Source organism: Canis lupus, chromosome 8 (genome assembly GCF_003254725.2).
Source record: "Canis lupus dingo isolate Sandy chromosome 8, ASM325472v2, whole genome shotgun sequence".
In the NCBI taxonomy this organism is placed as follows: domain Eukaryota; kingdom Metazoa; phylum Chordata; class Mammalia; order Carnivora; family Canidae; genus Canis; species Canis lupus.
The window spans coordinates 43,267,606-43,283,500 of record NC_064250.1 but is presented as its reverse complement, the minus strand read 5'-3'; the positions used below and the strand labels follow the sequence as shown (position 1 = coordinate 43,283,500).

At 49.3% G+C, this 15,895-nt stretch overlaps 1 protein-coding gene across 1 annotated transcript in view; it reads right to left on the bottom strand.

Annotated features, from left to right (window-relative positions):
* GALNT16 (polypeptide N-acetylgalactosaminyltransferase 16) overlaps positions 1–15,895 on the bottom strand; it is a 90,318-nt gene that overhangs the window by 3,420 nt on the left and 71,003 nt on the right. Inside the window, exons 10-14 of the mRNA XM_025442365.3 lie at positions 11,098–11,224; positions 9,735–9,827; positions 8,191–8,274; positions 3,068–3,209; positions 2,252–2,374 (exon numbers count right to left, since the gene is read on the bottom strand). Of these exons, the coding sequence (XP_025298150.1) occupies positions 2,252–2,374; positions 3,068–3,209; positions 8,191–8,274; positions 9,735–9,827; positions 11,098–11,224 (569 nt within the window). The remainder of the gene's footprint in view (positions 1–2,251; positions 2,375–3,067; positions 3,210–8,190; positions 8,275–9,734; positions 9,828–11,097; positions 11,225–15,895) is intronic.

Here is a 15,895-nt window from a genome sequence, read left to right as displayed (position 1 = left end):
CCCAGCCCGGTGTTATTTATGAAGGGTGAATGCGCAGATGAATGAAGGGCCCAATCCCTGGAGGTGCTCTCCAAACTGCAGGATTCCCACTTCCTACCCATGCCATCGGGCACTCTCCTGGCCCTCTGTCCTGGGCCTGGTCAAACAGTGTCCCTCATGGCACTCTCCTGTCTCGTCAGCCTCCCTTCAAGCAGGGGCCTTGCAAGGCGGGCAGGGAGGAGCCCGAGGCTCCGAGAGGTGAGAGGTGGCCGGGCTGGGGTCTGCTGACTCCATCGCACTGGCTCAAGGACACAGAGTCTCTCGGATACATGATGCCCAGTGGCCTTGGAAGCCAAAGGGGGACCAAGAAAGGAGGCCTAGCTTTGAGAAGACACTGGCAGTGGGAGACCTGCTCATCCTATCCTCTTGGAGGAGAGGCCCTGGGACCTAGGATGCTGCTTGGGGCCTGGAGGACTTGCAGGAGCAGAGTAGGTGGAGGTAGGTCAGCATAGAGGGGGATGGATATTTCAGCTCCAGAGAATTATTTGAGTGGTGGCTGCCCCAGGAACTACTTCCTAGCTTGGCCTCGGCAAGCAGGGAGGGGAGGGGGCTCAAAGCCTGACCCTTAGAGAGGTCTGCTGCCCCCAGTGAAGGAGAGCCTGAGGCCATCCCTCACAGCAGGGCAGGGGCACACGGCAGGCAGCCTGAGGGGGCAGGACAGACTTCCTCTGCCCATCAGAAGCCCCTCAGAAGTGTCCAGCAGGCCCAGTGAGCAGATCATGGCACACAATTCACACACACACACACACACACACACACACACACACACACACACACACAGGCTGGAGGGAGAGGATCTGGCTGCTTTTCCAGAGGGCATAACAAATTGCCAGGCATCTCTACAGAAAGGGCTGCCCCAGGCAAACAGGAAAAGGGTGGGAGGAAACCCTGCAGGCCAAGTCTGAGAGCCAGGCGCCCTCCTGGCCCCTGCACGTCCCTCTGGCTGGCCAGGCTCAGGCACAGGAAGGGCTACCGGGGTGGGCAGTGGAAGGCTGGAGCAGACCTCTGGCCTTTGTGTCCCCATTCCTCAGGCAGAGGGGCTCTTTCCCAGCCAGGGAGGGAGCTGGGCTGACTCCCAGGGCTGCTGTGTATCCTGAGCAAGTGATGTCATTTCTTGGAACATCAGTTTATTTCTTGACAGGTGGGCCTGGCCTGTCTCCCAGGATTCATGGAGACAGGATGGCTGAGTGTTTGACAAATGGAAAAGGCAGTGCTCACGTGAGGCTGTCATGTCAGCTTGGAAATCGGTGTATTTGGGTCTCAGTTTCCCAGCAGCCACAATCAAGAAATACTTATCGAGCACCTACTGTGTTCCTGGTTAATACTCTGGGCTTAGGGGTCACACTGACCTGGGTTTGAATCTCATCTTCACCCCTTCCCAACTATGTTTCATCTGACACCTGCTTCTTAAAATCAGCAAGCCTCGGTTTACTCACCTCTAAGATGGGGAGGGTACTAGGGCCCAAATCCCTGGGTGGCACAAGGATAAGATGAGACAATCTATGTAAAATTCCTAGCATGGGCTCTTGGTAAAAGCCAACACGAGTTTGGCTGTGGCGGTTGTCAGGGGATAGGGATGCAGTATTGTAGGGACACAAGACTGACAGTCCTTGCCCTAGTGGAACAAGGCTGGCAGGATGGACATTCAACAAATATTTACTTAAATAAGTGTTTCTTGGGGATCCCTGAGTGGCTCAGTGGTTTAGCACCTGCTTTCGACCCAGGGTATGATACTGAAATCCCGGATCAAGTCTCACATCAGGCTCCCTGCATGGAGCCTGCTTCTCCCTCTGCCTGTGTCTCTGCCTCTTGCTCTCTCTGTGTCTCTCATGAATAAATAAATAAAATCTTAAAAAAAAAAAAAAAGGGAAGCCTGGGTGGTTCAGCGGTTTAGCGCCACCTTCAGCCCAGGGTGTGATCCTGGAGACCCGGGACGGGGTCCGAAGTCGGGCTCCCTGGATGGAGCCTGCTTCTCCCTCTGCCTGTGTCTTTGCCTCTCTCTCTCTCTTCTCTGTGTATTTTCATGAATAAATAAATAAAATCTTAAAGAAAAAGAAGTGTTTCTTCATGAATACAATAGACTTGATCTGGATGCTCACTTGGAGTGATCCTCACTCTGGAGGGCTTATTTGAGTCCATCTGTTTCAATCCAGGGCTCCCTTGCCAGAAGCTGCCACCTACCCTGCACATCCTTGGGGGTGAGGAGGCTTACCTGCCTGCCTTCTCTCGGGTTGCACACCTGCAGTATGACCAGGGATCCTGGGGTGATGGAGGTGGAGGTGGCAGTCAGGCACTTCCCCTGCTGCTGGATGAGATGGTCACTGAACAGCCATGCCTATAAAACAGGGACATGAAAGGCCGAGTCAAAGTGTACAGTGATGGATGGGCAGGTAGGTAATAGGGGATAAAACAAACACTGTGTATTTTGGTAGAATTTTCTACAAATAATAAGAGTATATGGGTATTCACCATATAGTCCTTTCAACTTTTCTACATGTTTGAAAGTTTTCGTGATAAAAAGTATTGGCAGGGAGTTTAGCTGGAGTTGGCCAGAGGGCAATCAGGGGTGTACCAAGGGATGCTCTGCTGGGGGGATAGGGAGAGAGACAGGCCGTGGGACCAGGGGAGCAGTTTGACATGGGCACACCAACACTTGTGTGTGGCACACGTATGTGCACACAGCAGTCCTGGCTGCCCTGCTGCCCATGGTACACGCTGACCATAGCTGCATCCCAGGAGAGAACTGGGTGCTGTGTGGGTAGCATTTCTTCCTTGGTTAGGAGAAGTGGGTGGTGCACAGAGGGCAACTGTATGACAAGTGGGTAAAAGGGATGGGAATGGCAGAAGCAGACCCAAGGAGCCATGTGAGGGGAGAGCATGCCGGGTCCCTGGGAAAGTAGGTTTGTGGACGGTGTAGGCAGAGAGAAAATGAGAATGAGCAGAGGGAAGCCCCCCACCCCACTCCTGGACAATGACTCTGGCTCCTTTCCCCTTCCTGATCCTGACCTTGAGGCAGTAAGCAGCTTACCTGGGGTGCTGGGGGGTTCTTGGCAGACCCTCTGCAGATCCCCATTCCAAGCAGGAAGTTCCCAGCTGAGTCCTGGCCCTGGGATTCTAAGCAATTAACCCCCTGCTTAATGATGCCAGGGAGCACTTCCTTCACCGGGACTCTGAGAGAAAAGGGAGCAGTCAGGCTTGTCCTCTGTCCTCTCCAGGCTTGCTCACCCCTCAGCCAGAGGTGGTGCTCCAGCTCCCCAGGCACCATGCTCTTGGGCTCGGTCTCAGGGAAGGGGCCTTGCCCTAGCCAGCAGGGGCAGGAGGGCAGAGGACGGGAAGGAGAGGGATGCTTCTGGGAAGACTAAGCCTTGCCCCACTAGGTCTGAGCAGCTGTGAGAACTTCCTACCCTGGAAGCCATGACTGGGAGGACCCTGGGAAGAGAGCTCAGACCCAGGGCTCCCTAGTCCAGAAAGAAGAAAACTTGAGACACTGGGGCCCAAATACGAACTCAATATGTGATCTCAAAATGACAGGGAAGAGCTCACTTTGGAGAGGCAATTTAAAACCCACAAACATGAAAATGTGTTCAAAAAAAAAAAATGTGTTCAATCGCACTAATGATTAAAGAAATACATATTAGAGCATCACCACTGTTTGTTTACCATATACATGTGCATAAATATAATATGTAATAAATGTGTATTATTTCTACATATTTATTTATATAAAATCTATCATATATATACACAATTATATCAACACCAATCAATACCGATTCCCAGTATTGGCAATAGCTATGGGATCGGATCTTCTCATACCCTACGGGTAAGAGCATAAACTGGCCCAACAGTTCTGGAGGGCATTCATTGTGTTTCAAAAGCCTTAAAAATGTGCACACATAGATAAAGGGGCTTAAGAGGTACAAACTTCCAGTTATGAAATAAGCCACAGAGATGAAAAGTCCAGCACAGGGAATATAGTTAATAATACTGTAATAATGTCGTATGGTGACAGGTGGTGACTATACTCATTGTGGGGAGCATTGCAGAATGAATAGGATTGTTGAATCACTATGTTATACACCCGAAATGAATACAACATGATGATGTCAGTTGTATTTCAATAATAAAAAACACACAAAAAATTATGTGCATACCTTTGGCCTAACAACCTCAATCCTACTTCTGGAAAGTTATTATCATGCAGCAATAATTCTGGATGTTTGCAGAGATTTAATTTAAAAGACATGCATCTCAGAGTGATTGGTTATACTGAAAACGTAGATATCAACAATAGAGGACAGGCTAAATAAATTCTGATTCATCTGTAAGATGGAAAACTGCATAGCCATTAAAAAATGACTCCAAATGAGTATCTGATAGCATGGAAAAGGTTTATAACATACTGTCAAATAAAACAGATGTGTTTCAAAATATTATATTATTTAAAAATTTATACGTGCAGGAAAATATGCTTAAACACACATCTCTCTCTCTCTCTCTCTCTCTCTCTCACACACACACACACACACACACACACACACACGACACATTGTCTTACTCTGGATAATGAACTTAAGGAGGCTGCTGGTCCCACCTGGTCATATATGCTCTTGGATTATGGCCCCCGGAGGTGACAGGGAACCAGGAGGGCTTAGAGTCTGGCCATATCCCTAATCTTAACCACCTCTTGTTACCTCTATCCAAAGAGAACCCAGGTGGGCTGGGGAGGTGGGCATCATGAGACTTTTGGCATTCTTTGCTGTCGACACTTGCAAGATCTCAACCAAACCAGGTCTTCCTTCCTCAGGGCTGGATGGAAGCTCCCGAAAGCCCCAAACCATGACCCCCTCCCACAGAGCCTCGGGAAGATACTTTGACTTTCCTCTCGCACACTCCTGGCAGGAGTGTGCACTCTCCAGGCCCCTCTTGAGAGTTTGCATAATTCTAGACCACAGGTTGAAAAACTGCTGGTCCCCAAGCTGAATATGGTCCCAAAAACATTTTGTCCGACCTACAGAGTGTGGTGGTTGTTGCTTTTAATTAATTGGTAATACTAAAAATCTGATGGTTACACAAAGAAATCTGAACCCAGCTTCTCTTGAGAAAACAGAAAGATCAGGCCACACTGAGCTTGCATTCCAGTGAAGCTCTTGACATACTAACACATGGTTGGTCCATCGTGAGTAGTGGCTGCCCCTGGGGTATGGGCTTTTGCATCCCAGTTTGCCATGGTCCCCACAACTCCCTAGTGTCTCACTGCTGCCCACCGGATTGATTTGCATTGCCCATCCGATCAGGGTTTGAATTCACAACCTCTACCAGGGCAAAGGTGCTGGGGTGCAAAGATATCCCACCCTCTGTTTCATCCAGGGACATATTCTACTGCCCTCTCTATGGAGATGAGATGCCTGCTGAGACCCCTCCCCCCAGACCCGCTCAGAGCCCAAGCTGTTCCAGATCCTTCTGCGTTCTTCTCCTTGCCCCTGTCCTCAGGGACATGTATAGGGGGATCAGCTTTCAGAGCTGAGGTGGGTGCTGTCCATGGAGGCCTGCCCACCAATGCCCAAACCTGGGGTGTGGGCAACAATCTCCAAACCCGATGTAGCTCCAGGGGTGTCCATGTGGCAGCAACCCTGGGGCCACTGTGATGGTCATCTCCACCACCCTTCCTCGGCTTCCTGGCTACATCTGCAGCTGCTTCCCTCCCTGTGGGCCTCCTCCCAGCTGGGCTGCCATGAGCCCTTATGATGCCTTTGTAGAAATAGCAAAAGCATCCCCTCCTCGAGACATTTCACTTCCATCTGTTAGAAAACTGTCAGATTATACTGGTTTTGCCGAAGACTTTTATCGCCATCTGCCAGGAACTGTTATAATAAATGTACAATATCCACTGTCCGGCTAGCGCCCTTGCAAATGTGACATGCACAGCTTGCACTACCGTTCCTGACCATCCTAATAAAAGTAATAAAGGAGCAGCGGCTGAGGGCAGCCGCTGGACTCCGGTCTGATGGGGGCAGAGCTGTGGTGGGATTGTAGGCAGGCCTAGGAAAGCAGAGGCCTTTCCCTTCGCCTCCTTTGTCTCTCTACCGACCATCTGCAAGTGTGGGCCAACTGTTAGGATTCCCTGTTTGGGGGAAAGTTGGTATCAGTTTGGCATCCAGATGTCCTTCCTAACCAACAACTAGAGGCACTCCTCGCTGGGCACCCTGAGAACTGAGGCTGACCTTGAAGAGCAGACCAGGGACGAGTAACCTGGACAGGAATGAGGTCTGCAGTTTCTATCTTACCGACAAAAAAAAACAAAAAAAACAAAAAAACATATTTTAAAACTTCCCACAGTGCCAGAACAAACAGAAGATGACTCATCCTCTTCATTTAACAGAGCTGGTTTCATCCACTCTCCTGTCTTGTGATGGATCCAAGTTTCTGAAAGTTACAAAGCACTTTTTCCTCTTGGTTCTCAGGGGAGGACATGGGACACCGTGTGTGGGGACTGGGTGTGGAACAGAAAGGTAACGTTCCCAGTCCTCCCTGATGAGTCCCACAGGCTTCCCAGCTCCGGCCTGAGGTCTAGAGCCCTTGGCTCCTTCCCAGTGTTGTCTAAACTCTGACAGATATAAAGGAATGACTGTTTTTTTTCCTCAGAAATGACATGTCTGAATGAAACCATCCCCTTAAAAGTGGCCACTGGAGAAAGTGGTTCATTTATTATACTTTTCTAAATCAACATTCTCCCCTCCACAGCCATTGTGTGGGGATCTGGCTTAGCCAGGCTGCCAACTCTTTTCAAGGATGCTGCTGTTGCTCACATTGTCTCGGAATTCCTTGAAACTTGCTCCCAGAATCAGTTTATTCTCGATACCTGTTCCATTCCTTGTCATACTCTAGATGGGACCCAGGATCACCTTATCTGGGGGTAATTGCCTGGTTCACTGGATTTGGTGACAACCTAACTATGGCTCTTTTCCAAAAATCAAATCTGCTCTCAAAAAACAAAGATCTGCCTTCTTCGAGGACATGCAGGCTCTGAGGGGTGAGTGTTCTGGAAAGCCGCAGCACCATCCTTGGGAGAAAACTGGCAGTTATGAAATAATCCGTTCCCCGAGGTGACAGCTATAGAAAGGAGAATGCTAATTTCCAAGTTATTACTATTGAGGCTTATTGACTATGCAATTTATTCACTCAAAAATATTTATCGAGTGTCCGTTTTGTGACAGGCTCTGTCCCAGGGGCTGGAGATCAAGCAGCAAACAAAGCAGGTCCACACCTCTACCCTCACACGTGTACTGTCACGTGTGGGGAGGCAAGAACAAAATTACCTGGCCACATAGGCCCTGATGGTGGTAAGGGTGGAATGAGCGGGTGATGCTGGGGGAGGGAGGTGCTCTGCAAACAGAGACTGCTTGGGGGGAAGGCCCGCCTCAGAAGGGGACATCTGAGTCAAGACCTGAAGGAGGTGAGGAAATGAGCCATGTGGAAGTAGTTAAGAGGCTGAAAAGGATTTTAAAAGGAGAAAAAAGGAATCCTCACTGCCCTGCCTCAGCCTTACAACTTCACCCCCAGTCCAGGAGCTGACACACGCACACACACACTCAGATACAGCTTCTCAGCTCCAGTGCACACACCATTTGCATCCTCCTTAGAGTTTGTCAAAGCAAACGTTTCCCCATGGCTTTTCCATCTCTATGATTGCAATCTTAATGGACAGATAATATTTGTTCGGATCCATGCATTGGGATTCACTAAGCCCACCTCCTATTATTAGTTATCTCCAGATTTTTCACAGCAGCAGAGAAGCCTGTGCTGAATGAACATCTTGTCGATAGTCTTTTGCTTTGCTTGCTTTCTTTCCTTAGGATAAACTCCCAGAAGGGAGAGAACAGAGTCAAAAGCAATGAATCTTTACTTTTGTGGTTTTTGCTCCATAATGCAGTGTTGTTTCCCTATGGGGACAATGCCCGCTTCTGGCTCTACAACCCAGTCCATTTAAAGTTTGGTTCCTACCACCTCTCACTTTTAACTCCTTCCCATTCCCCCCAGAGCCTTCACATGAAGATGAACAGTGACAACTACAAAGAGCCTGACTGCCCAAGCTGGGGAGATCTCAGGGGGCGGGTCCCCCAAGACACACAAGCTGAGGGCTGTACTCACGTGAGCTCTGGGTAGACATTATCCAGGTACCAGCGGAAGGATTTGCAGTTCATCTTCTTCCTCTGCTCAATCCGCGTGGCCACGCTGAAAGAGAAGGAACGGCTCAGGCTTTGACAAGTGGGTGCAGGGAGGAAGCCCCAGGAGGCTGGCCCTCTCTTTCTGCCCACCCCAGGTTGGGCAGAACCAGGAGCTGTCCCCAGCCTGCCCTCTAGCCGTGGCCACCTGCCATAAATCCTTCTCTGACCTGCAAGGTCACCCTGGGTCTCCTGGCCATTCCTGATTTCTTTCCTTAAATTCCTGCTTATTTTCCTGGATCAGGGGAGCTGGCTGGGGCCCCGCTTTGCTCTGGCTTCTCACTTCTTGAGATCTCAGCACATCACTAGCTGGTCCTTACTTTTGCAGAGAGCAGAGTCTTACTGAGCTCTAAGTTTTCCTTTCCGGTATTCCAATTTTAGCAGAAAGGGTCTAACAAGAAAAGCATGCTTTAAACATCTTTCAGGAATTTTGGCAAACAAGACCGCTCTGATGTAGCCGTGGATGCCACAGTTTCTCTTCCCCAGCATCCTCCGCTACACTGATGGAAATGGCTGATGACCTTTCTCCACCAGTAAATATGACCACCTATCTCAGAAGGTTTTTGGAGAATCAAATGAATTAAGAGTGCCTAAGAGCCTTGCACAGGGGAGGTCTTCAGTAAAGGTTAATTTTCCACGAAAAGAAGTAGGGTGCCTGGGTGGCTCAGTGGTTGAGCATCTATCTGCCTTTGACTCAGATTATGATCCCAGAGTCCTGGGATCAAGTCTCACATCGAGCCCTGCATGGAGCCTGCTTCTCCCTCTGCCTGTGTCTCTGTCTCTCTCTCTGTGTCTCATGAATAAATATATAAAATCTTTAAAAAAAAAAGAAATATATCTTCTATTGTGATCAAGTATTCCCGTGTGCATATATAGCTACACACATATACATGTATAACTGAAATAAATTTCAGCAAACAATACTTAGCCTTAACTACAATCAACTGTTCCTTTATATTCTGCTTGTACCAAACCAGAGTGTTCTCTATCGTTTTTTTTTTAATGCTGGTCACGACCCATGAAATTGATTTCATAACCAATCTACATTTTGAAAATGTTTAACTAGACTGTAGTCATGCCAGTCCAGGACAGGAAAACAGGCTAACTGATCACAAACGTATTTTGAACAGCAGGGGGTGGCGGCAAAACCCCAAGTGTTTTCTGCAGAGAGCCCAGCCCTGAGTACTCCCACCCATACCCTTTTTCCAGCAGGCAGCTTGTGAATGGGTGGCTCTTTCTCATCACCGAGCCCTCTCTGGCTATTTCTCCCCACAGAGGCTACATGCGCCTCAAGGACCCAGTCTCACGCCACATATCCTATCAGAACCCCCCCTCCCAAGAGCCCAGCAGGGAGGGCCTCAGTCACCAAGGAGACTGTGAGTGCTTCCCTGGCGTCCAGACCATTTTATGTTTTGCTATGGTTGTGCTAACGTGGGTGGAGGGAAGCAAACAGCTGGTGGAGGGGCGCACCTGCCAAAGGCCTTCCCGATGGCTGAGGGCCGGGCCTCGTAGTAATACTGCTTGTATTCATCCATCCACACCTCTGCAGTGCGCTTGGTATTCCTAAAAGGGGAGGAAGGAACAAAATAAAGTCACCAGTGTGGTGACAGAGTTAGGATCAAGATCAGCTCTGTGCAATACAGGGTGATGAGCATCTTGGGAATGTATGCAAAATAACACTATTTGGGGTGGTATCAAGGAGTATGATTTGTTAACATCCAACAATTCATGTCCGTATACTCTTCACACTCCACTGGAGGAATCTATTCCTGCCAACATGCCTGCGTGTGGGCAAAAAGGACAGGTACCAAATATTTGTTTAATAAAACACAGGTGACAGCCCAAATGTGCATTGATAGGAGAATAATGGCCCCTACTTTTATATGACGGGGTACATGCCGTGGTCAGGATGTACTGATATGGAAGGTTGGCTATAATTTAGTGTGGGCAGAAAGCACACTGCAGAAAGAACACAGAGCATGACCCCATTTATACAAAAATGCAAAGTTATGGTGTATGTGCTTCTCTCTACATGAACTACATATATGAAAATGAGTTAAAAGGCCTGACATGATAGACCAGAAATCTAGTAACTGTGGTTACTTTTGAAGAGACAAGTTGGATAGGAGTCAGACTGGGTAAAAAGAACTTGTGTTTTTTCCTCTGTATACAATATAAAGAGTAAAAACACATATATGTACAGGTAGGTCCATATAATATATACTGGCACAGCTTGTATTTTACAGTGAACATGTACTACTTTTATAATAATAAAAATTAAAAACTGGGGTGTGTATCGGGGAGAAGAAAACCAAAATAATAAGCCATTCGGTTAGCTGGACCAGGGAGCCACTGCTGCAAACAAGGAAACATGGGCCTGATAGAGCCAAAGAACTGTCCTCAAAGGGCGTGCTCAGGACACTCTTCCCCTTCCATCCCCACCAGGAGAGCTGGTCTCTCAGTCCAAGCACACCCTGTCACTGGGGACATGGATGCGCAGATGCTGAGCAAGTCAGGCTCAGGACATGGCATTCATGACCAGAACCCAGGACCCAGTGAGTGGTGAGTGGCCCCCAGTTAATGATTGGGCCAGTTTTCCAAGACACTTATGGACAAAGACGGTCAAGACAAGGGAGGCCTGGTGACAACACTCTCAATTTCATCCTTTCACCCCTGAAAGCACCTGGCATCCCAGAATTGGAGGGAACCAATGGGGAAACTGAAGCTCAGAAATGGGGGGGTACCTGCCCAAAGCCACATGAGTAACTGACAGGGCTGGTGGGGTCTAGGACCTAAGTGTCCTGGTTCCTAGCCTGGTGCTCTTTGCACCTACCTGATATAGGTGAGGGCATTGCCCTCAGGGAAGTTGTAGGGGTGCCGTTTCCTGAAGACGTGGCCCACCCGGCTGCAGGGCACGATCTCCAAGCTCCCACCGCACATCCACACCCTGAAGGAGAGCTCTGCAGGAGATGGCAGCTGTCAGGAGGGATGAGTCCCCAGCAAGTCCCCGCTGAGTGAAGGTGTCCCTTGTTTCTGGTGTCTCCTTGGAGGCACATGCTGGGCTCAGGGCTCCTGGGCCCTTTTACACAGGATGTACCCATCCTTGTACATGTTCCTGACATGCACGTGCACACCCTGCTCCCATCACACACACACCCCTACATACACCCCCCACATCCCATCCCACACATACCCTGTCTCCCACACACCCCTCCATACACACCACGTACACACATACACTCTTCATATATACCCCATCACACAGACCACACACACCCCTTCCACACATACCACATATACACATATCACAAACACACACTAACCACACACACCCCACCCCAGACACCACACACACATATATATACACACAGACCCTTCACACACACCCCACCCCACATATGCCACACATACACCCCCTCCACACACACTCCTTCCACACACCCCAGATACTACACACACACTCTTCACACACATACCACACATACACCTCTTCCACACACACATCCCTTCCACATACCACATCCCACAGACACATACCCCAATACACAAACACACACACACACACACACACCTTCCACATACCCCACCCCACAGACACCACAACACACACACACACACACATACACGCCATCCCCCTATACACTGCCTGCCTCTGAGCCCTGGAAGAGCAGTGGGGAAAGCTCTGAAGCAACACCAAGACCATGAGGAGAAGGAAAACTGTATCAAATGTGGCATCATTTCCAGCCTCTGACTAGAAAGCCCCATCCAGACATTGTTAAGGAAGAATGCATTTGCTTGTCAGTCAGCTCTGGGCATCCACGAGGCTGGAAAACAGACCACCAGCCTGGCCACAGACTGCTCCAGTAGGTCTTTCTGGTCCCAGACCTCCCTCTTGGCGCAGGGGGTCTCCATGTACAGGCTACCACTGGTTTCCTTTTGATAGTGGTGGGGATGCTGAATGAGCTTCTGCGGGCAACTGTGGTCCCTCAGTGCTGAGAGGTGCAAGGGGCTGTTCTGCTTCCTGGAAGGGGGACATCACAAACTGCCTACTCTTTTCTTGACTCAACAATTATCACTTCTGGCAAGGACTCGCCTTAGCAGCTGGCTGAACCTAATCTCTTCTGATTACTGTTTTATATTAACCCTACAGTGGGATAGACACTCTATGACATTAAAACATCTCCTTCCTGTCCCAGAAAATACACAACCTTTGTTTTTTGTTCTGTTTTGAATTTTCTTAAAAAAAGGCCATTTTCTCATGAGTTCCAGCCTTGGTCCCTCTTCCCACTCCCCAGTTGGCTGTATGGACACTCATGGTCCCTGGCTAGGCCTTGGGGTTCTTACCTGGTGCAGCTCATCAGGGCCGACTCCCACCCCCGCAGTGACTAATGCCCATCTCTGGCCAGCCTATGTACAGCAGACAACTCCAGATGTGGGCCAGGGGCTAGGGCTGGGTATGTGGCATATCAGGGTTGGCCAATCAACCAGATTGATGGGTTTCCCTAGGTCGGCCAACAGACAGAGAGCTGCATTCTGGAGTTCCATTTCTGCTGGACCAACTTGGTGATGCTAGGAAAGTCACTTCATCTCACCAGCGCATTACGTCCATACTGTTACAGTCATTACCCACAACACAGTAAGAAGCAGTAAACATTGCCCTTTTACTGAGCACTGAGCACTTACTATGTGCCATGCTCTATAACCCAAGTCTAATTCTCACAGCAAGCATGTGAAGCTGGTATTATCATCCTCATATGGTTTTGCTTGCTTTTACATTTATTAAATATTAAAATTTATTTATTCTTTTTTAAGTAGGCTCCATGCCTAGTGTGGGGCTCAAACTCACAACCCTGAGATTAAGAGTCGTATGCTCTACAGACTGAGCCAGCCTGTCCCTATGTTTTTAATCAGGTCTGGGAAGCCCAAACATGTTAACCTATCCAGGATCACACAAACTCTCTGTTGCAGAATTATAATGTCAAGTTCACATTTTGTCCAACAAGCTGCACTGTTTAAACCAGACTCCTTAGTTCATTCAGCAAAATTGTATTGGGTACCCGATTTTATGTGTCATACACTGTTCTAGAATCCTTCCACACTCATGGGTGGGAGACAGGAACTCACTAAGATAAGAAACAAAAATGCAAGTAGACAAGAAAATGAGTAAAATGTGTAGTCTGTCTGACGGCATTAAGTCCAGTGGAGACAGACGAAGCAGGTAGGGGCTGAAGAACACCAGTGGAGCAGGGAGGGCTAGAGTTTTAGTCAGACTGATTGCGAAGTCCTCACTCGTAAGGGGACATTTGAGCTAAGACCTGAAGGAGGTGAAGAAGCAAGTCACACAGCTCTTTGGGGAGAAACATTCCAGGCAGAAGGACCAGCAGGGCAAAGATGTACAGGCTGGAGTGGTGGCAAGTTCCAGGGGCCACAGGGAGGCCTGGCAGGGCTGGTGGCCGGGGGGTGGCGGGGTGGGGGGCCGAGTGAGGCCGAGTGGGAGAGGCAGGAGAATGTGGGCAGAGCTGCTGGTATGCTGTGGGGGCAGGGCAGATGGTGTGAGGACTGTGGGCTTTGATGGCAGTGATGTGACAGTCCTTGCAGGGTCATGAGCAGAGGATTGCCACAATCTGACTACCTTTTTAAAAGGACCTCTAGTGGGAATCCCAAGGTTCTCATGTTTGCCACCTCCATATACGGTGGCCTCTGGGGTGCCGGAGTTCCGCTCTCTGAGAGGACACGGGAATGAGTCTCAGTCTGGGCACCTCCCTTCCTTCAACAAAAGAATAAAAATGAAAGGCCTAAACCCACTAGCAGCAGGGCTCTCTTGGCTCAAAACTGCTCCCAGCAGCTAAACATCTGAGCACCATGGCTAGCCTAGAAATTTCTTTGAATTTCTTCTAAGAAACAAAACCCTTCCCAGAACCACTCTGTGGTTCACCTTTCAAGTTCCCCAACCATGGAGCCCTTGCCTCAGGCAGAATTTGAAGTTAGCCATTTGATCATTTACTTGTTTCTCTGTCAATCATCAGCCTTAAAAAAAAAAAAAAAAAAGAAGACTAAAAAGACAAAAGAAAAAGGCTCCTGGATGTAGGAGAGACTATTAGTTTCCCAGACCTCTGAGTCTTTATGGGAAACCTGCTTTACCAAAGCTCCTTTGAGGCCGAGACTGAGGACAAACAAGGGCCCAAGACATGTGAAAGGAGGTCAGAATGGAAGAGTCAGTGCACCCCAATTCCCAGAATTTATTTCTCCAAATGCCTGTCTGCAAATGGTTTCCAAGAGTAAGTTACAAAGGGGAGAACATTCCACGCTTGATTCCACTCCAGTTGGTTTTGAATTAGGATCAGACCAATTTTTTTTTTTAAAGATTTTATCCATCTATTTGAGAGAGAGAGAGAGAGCATGAGAGCAGGGTGAAGGGCAGAGGGAGAAGCAGGCTCCCCTCTGAGCAGGGAGCGCGATGTGGAGCTCGATCCCAGGACCCAGGATCATGACCTGAGCCAAAGGCAGGTGCTTAACTGACTAAGCCACCCAGGCGCCTCTGGATGACCTATTAGAAGCCTCACTGCTCCTCTGTGTCCCGATCGGGGAGAGAGAAGGAAGAGTTGCTCCTCACCTTCCAGAAACACAGAATTCGCTTTGATCACACCTCACAACACTTCAGCGGCTCTCATAGGAGCAGTACATAAACCTGTCAGATATGGGCCTTCCCGATTGAAATCTGGAAGGCAGCGTTGACCTCAGTTTTCCCACCTGTCAAATGGGTGGGATACCACCAGCCCTATTTACTTCACAAGGAAACTGGTGAGGATGAAGAAGGAAACAAAAGGCTCTGCAAAGAACAGGAGAGCCCCGGATTGTTCCCCATCCTTCACCCTGCTTCTTGCTGTGTGGGCTGCACTGTGGGCTTCCCTCCTGCGGGCTGGCAGGGTCAGTCAGAGTCGGAGGAGGGGAATATGAGGGTGGGTGTTTATCCTCCAACACCCACCGCCTGGGCTCTGTGGGCTGCCTACAGGTGCCCCAAGACCGCAGCTCCTGTCAGAGGGCACTCCCTCCCTATCCTTCAGAACTAGGAGTGGCTGCACCTCGCAGCAGTCACCAGCCCAGCCTAGGACTAAGCTGTCCCTGTGGCTCCCTGTAGCTTGCCTACACTGTGGGAATAGGGTCTTCAGTAGACCCCCTTATGTTATCCATGTCCCATGTTCCTTCTGTATCGGGCCTTTAACTAACTGAACCTCGCTGGCCACCCTGGGGGCTCACTGGGCTCTTGCCTTTCCTGCTGGAGCCAGAGGGCTCCTCTAGCGTCATAGGTAATGACAACGCATTTTAACTCCTCTCTTATTTGGTACTTATGCCAGCCTCTTGAGGACATGAGGCTGAGGGAGGCTTTAACTTGTCCAGGGCCTAACAGCTAGTGGGCGGTAGGGCCAGGATTTGCACCGAGGCCCGTCTGCCCCCATTGCTGACATTTAGCCAAACTTTGCTGCACCCCCCACCCCACCCCTGGCTTTTTCTGGAAGAGAAGCAGCCGTGTGTTTAAGCTGCAGCCCTGGTTACAGTTTATTTTTCCACATACATGTCTAGCCATGTGACCACACACTCCCCCTGGCCACCTAAATCTCTGTTTACTAGCT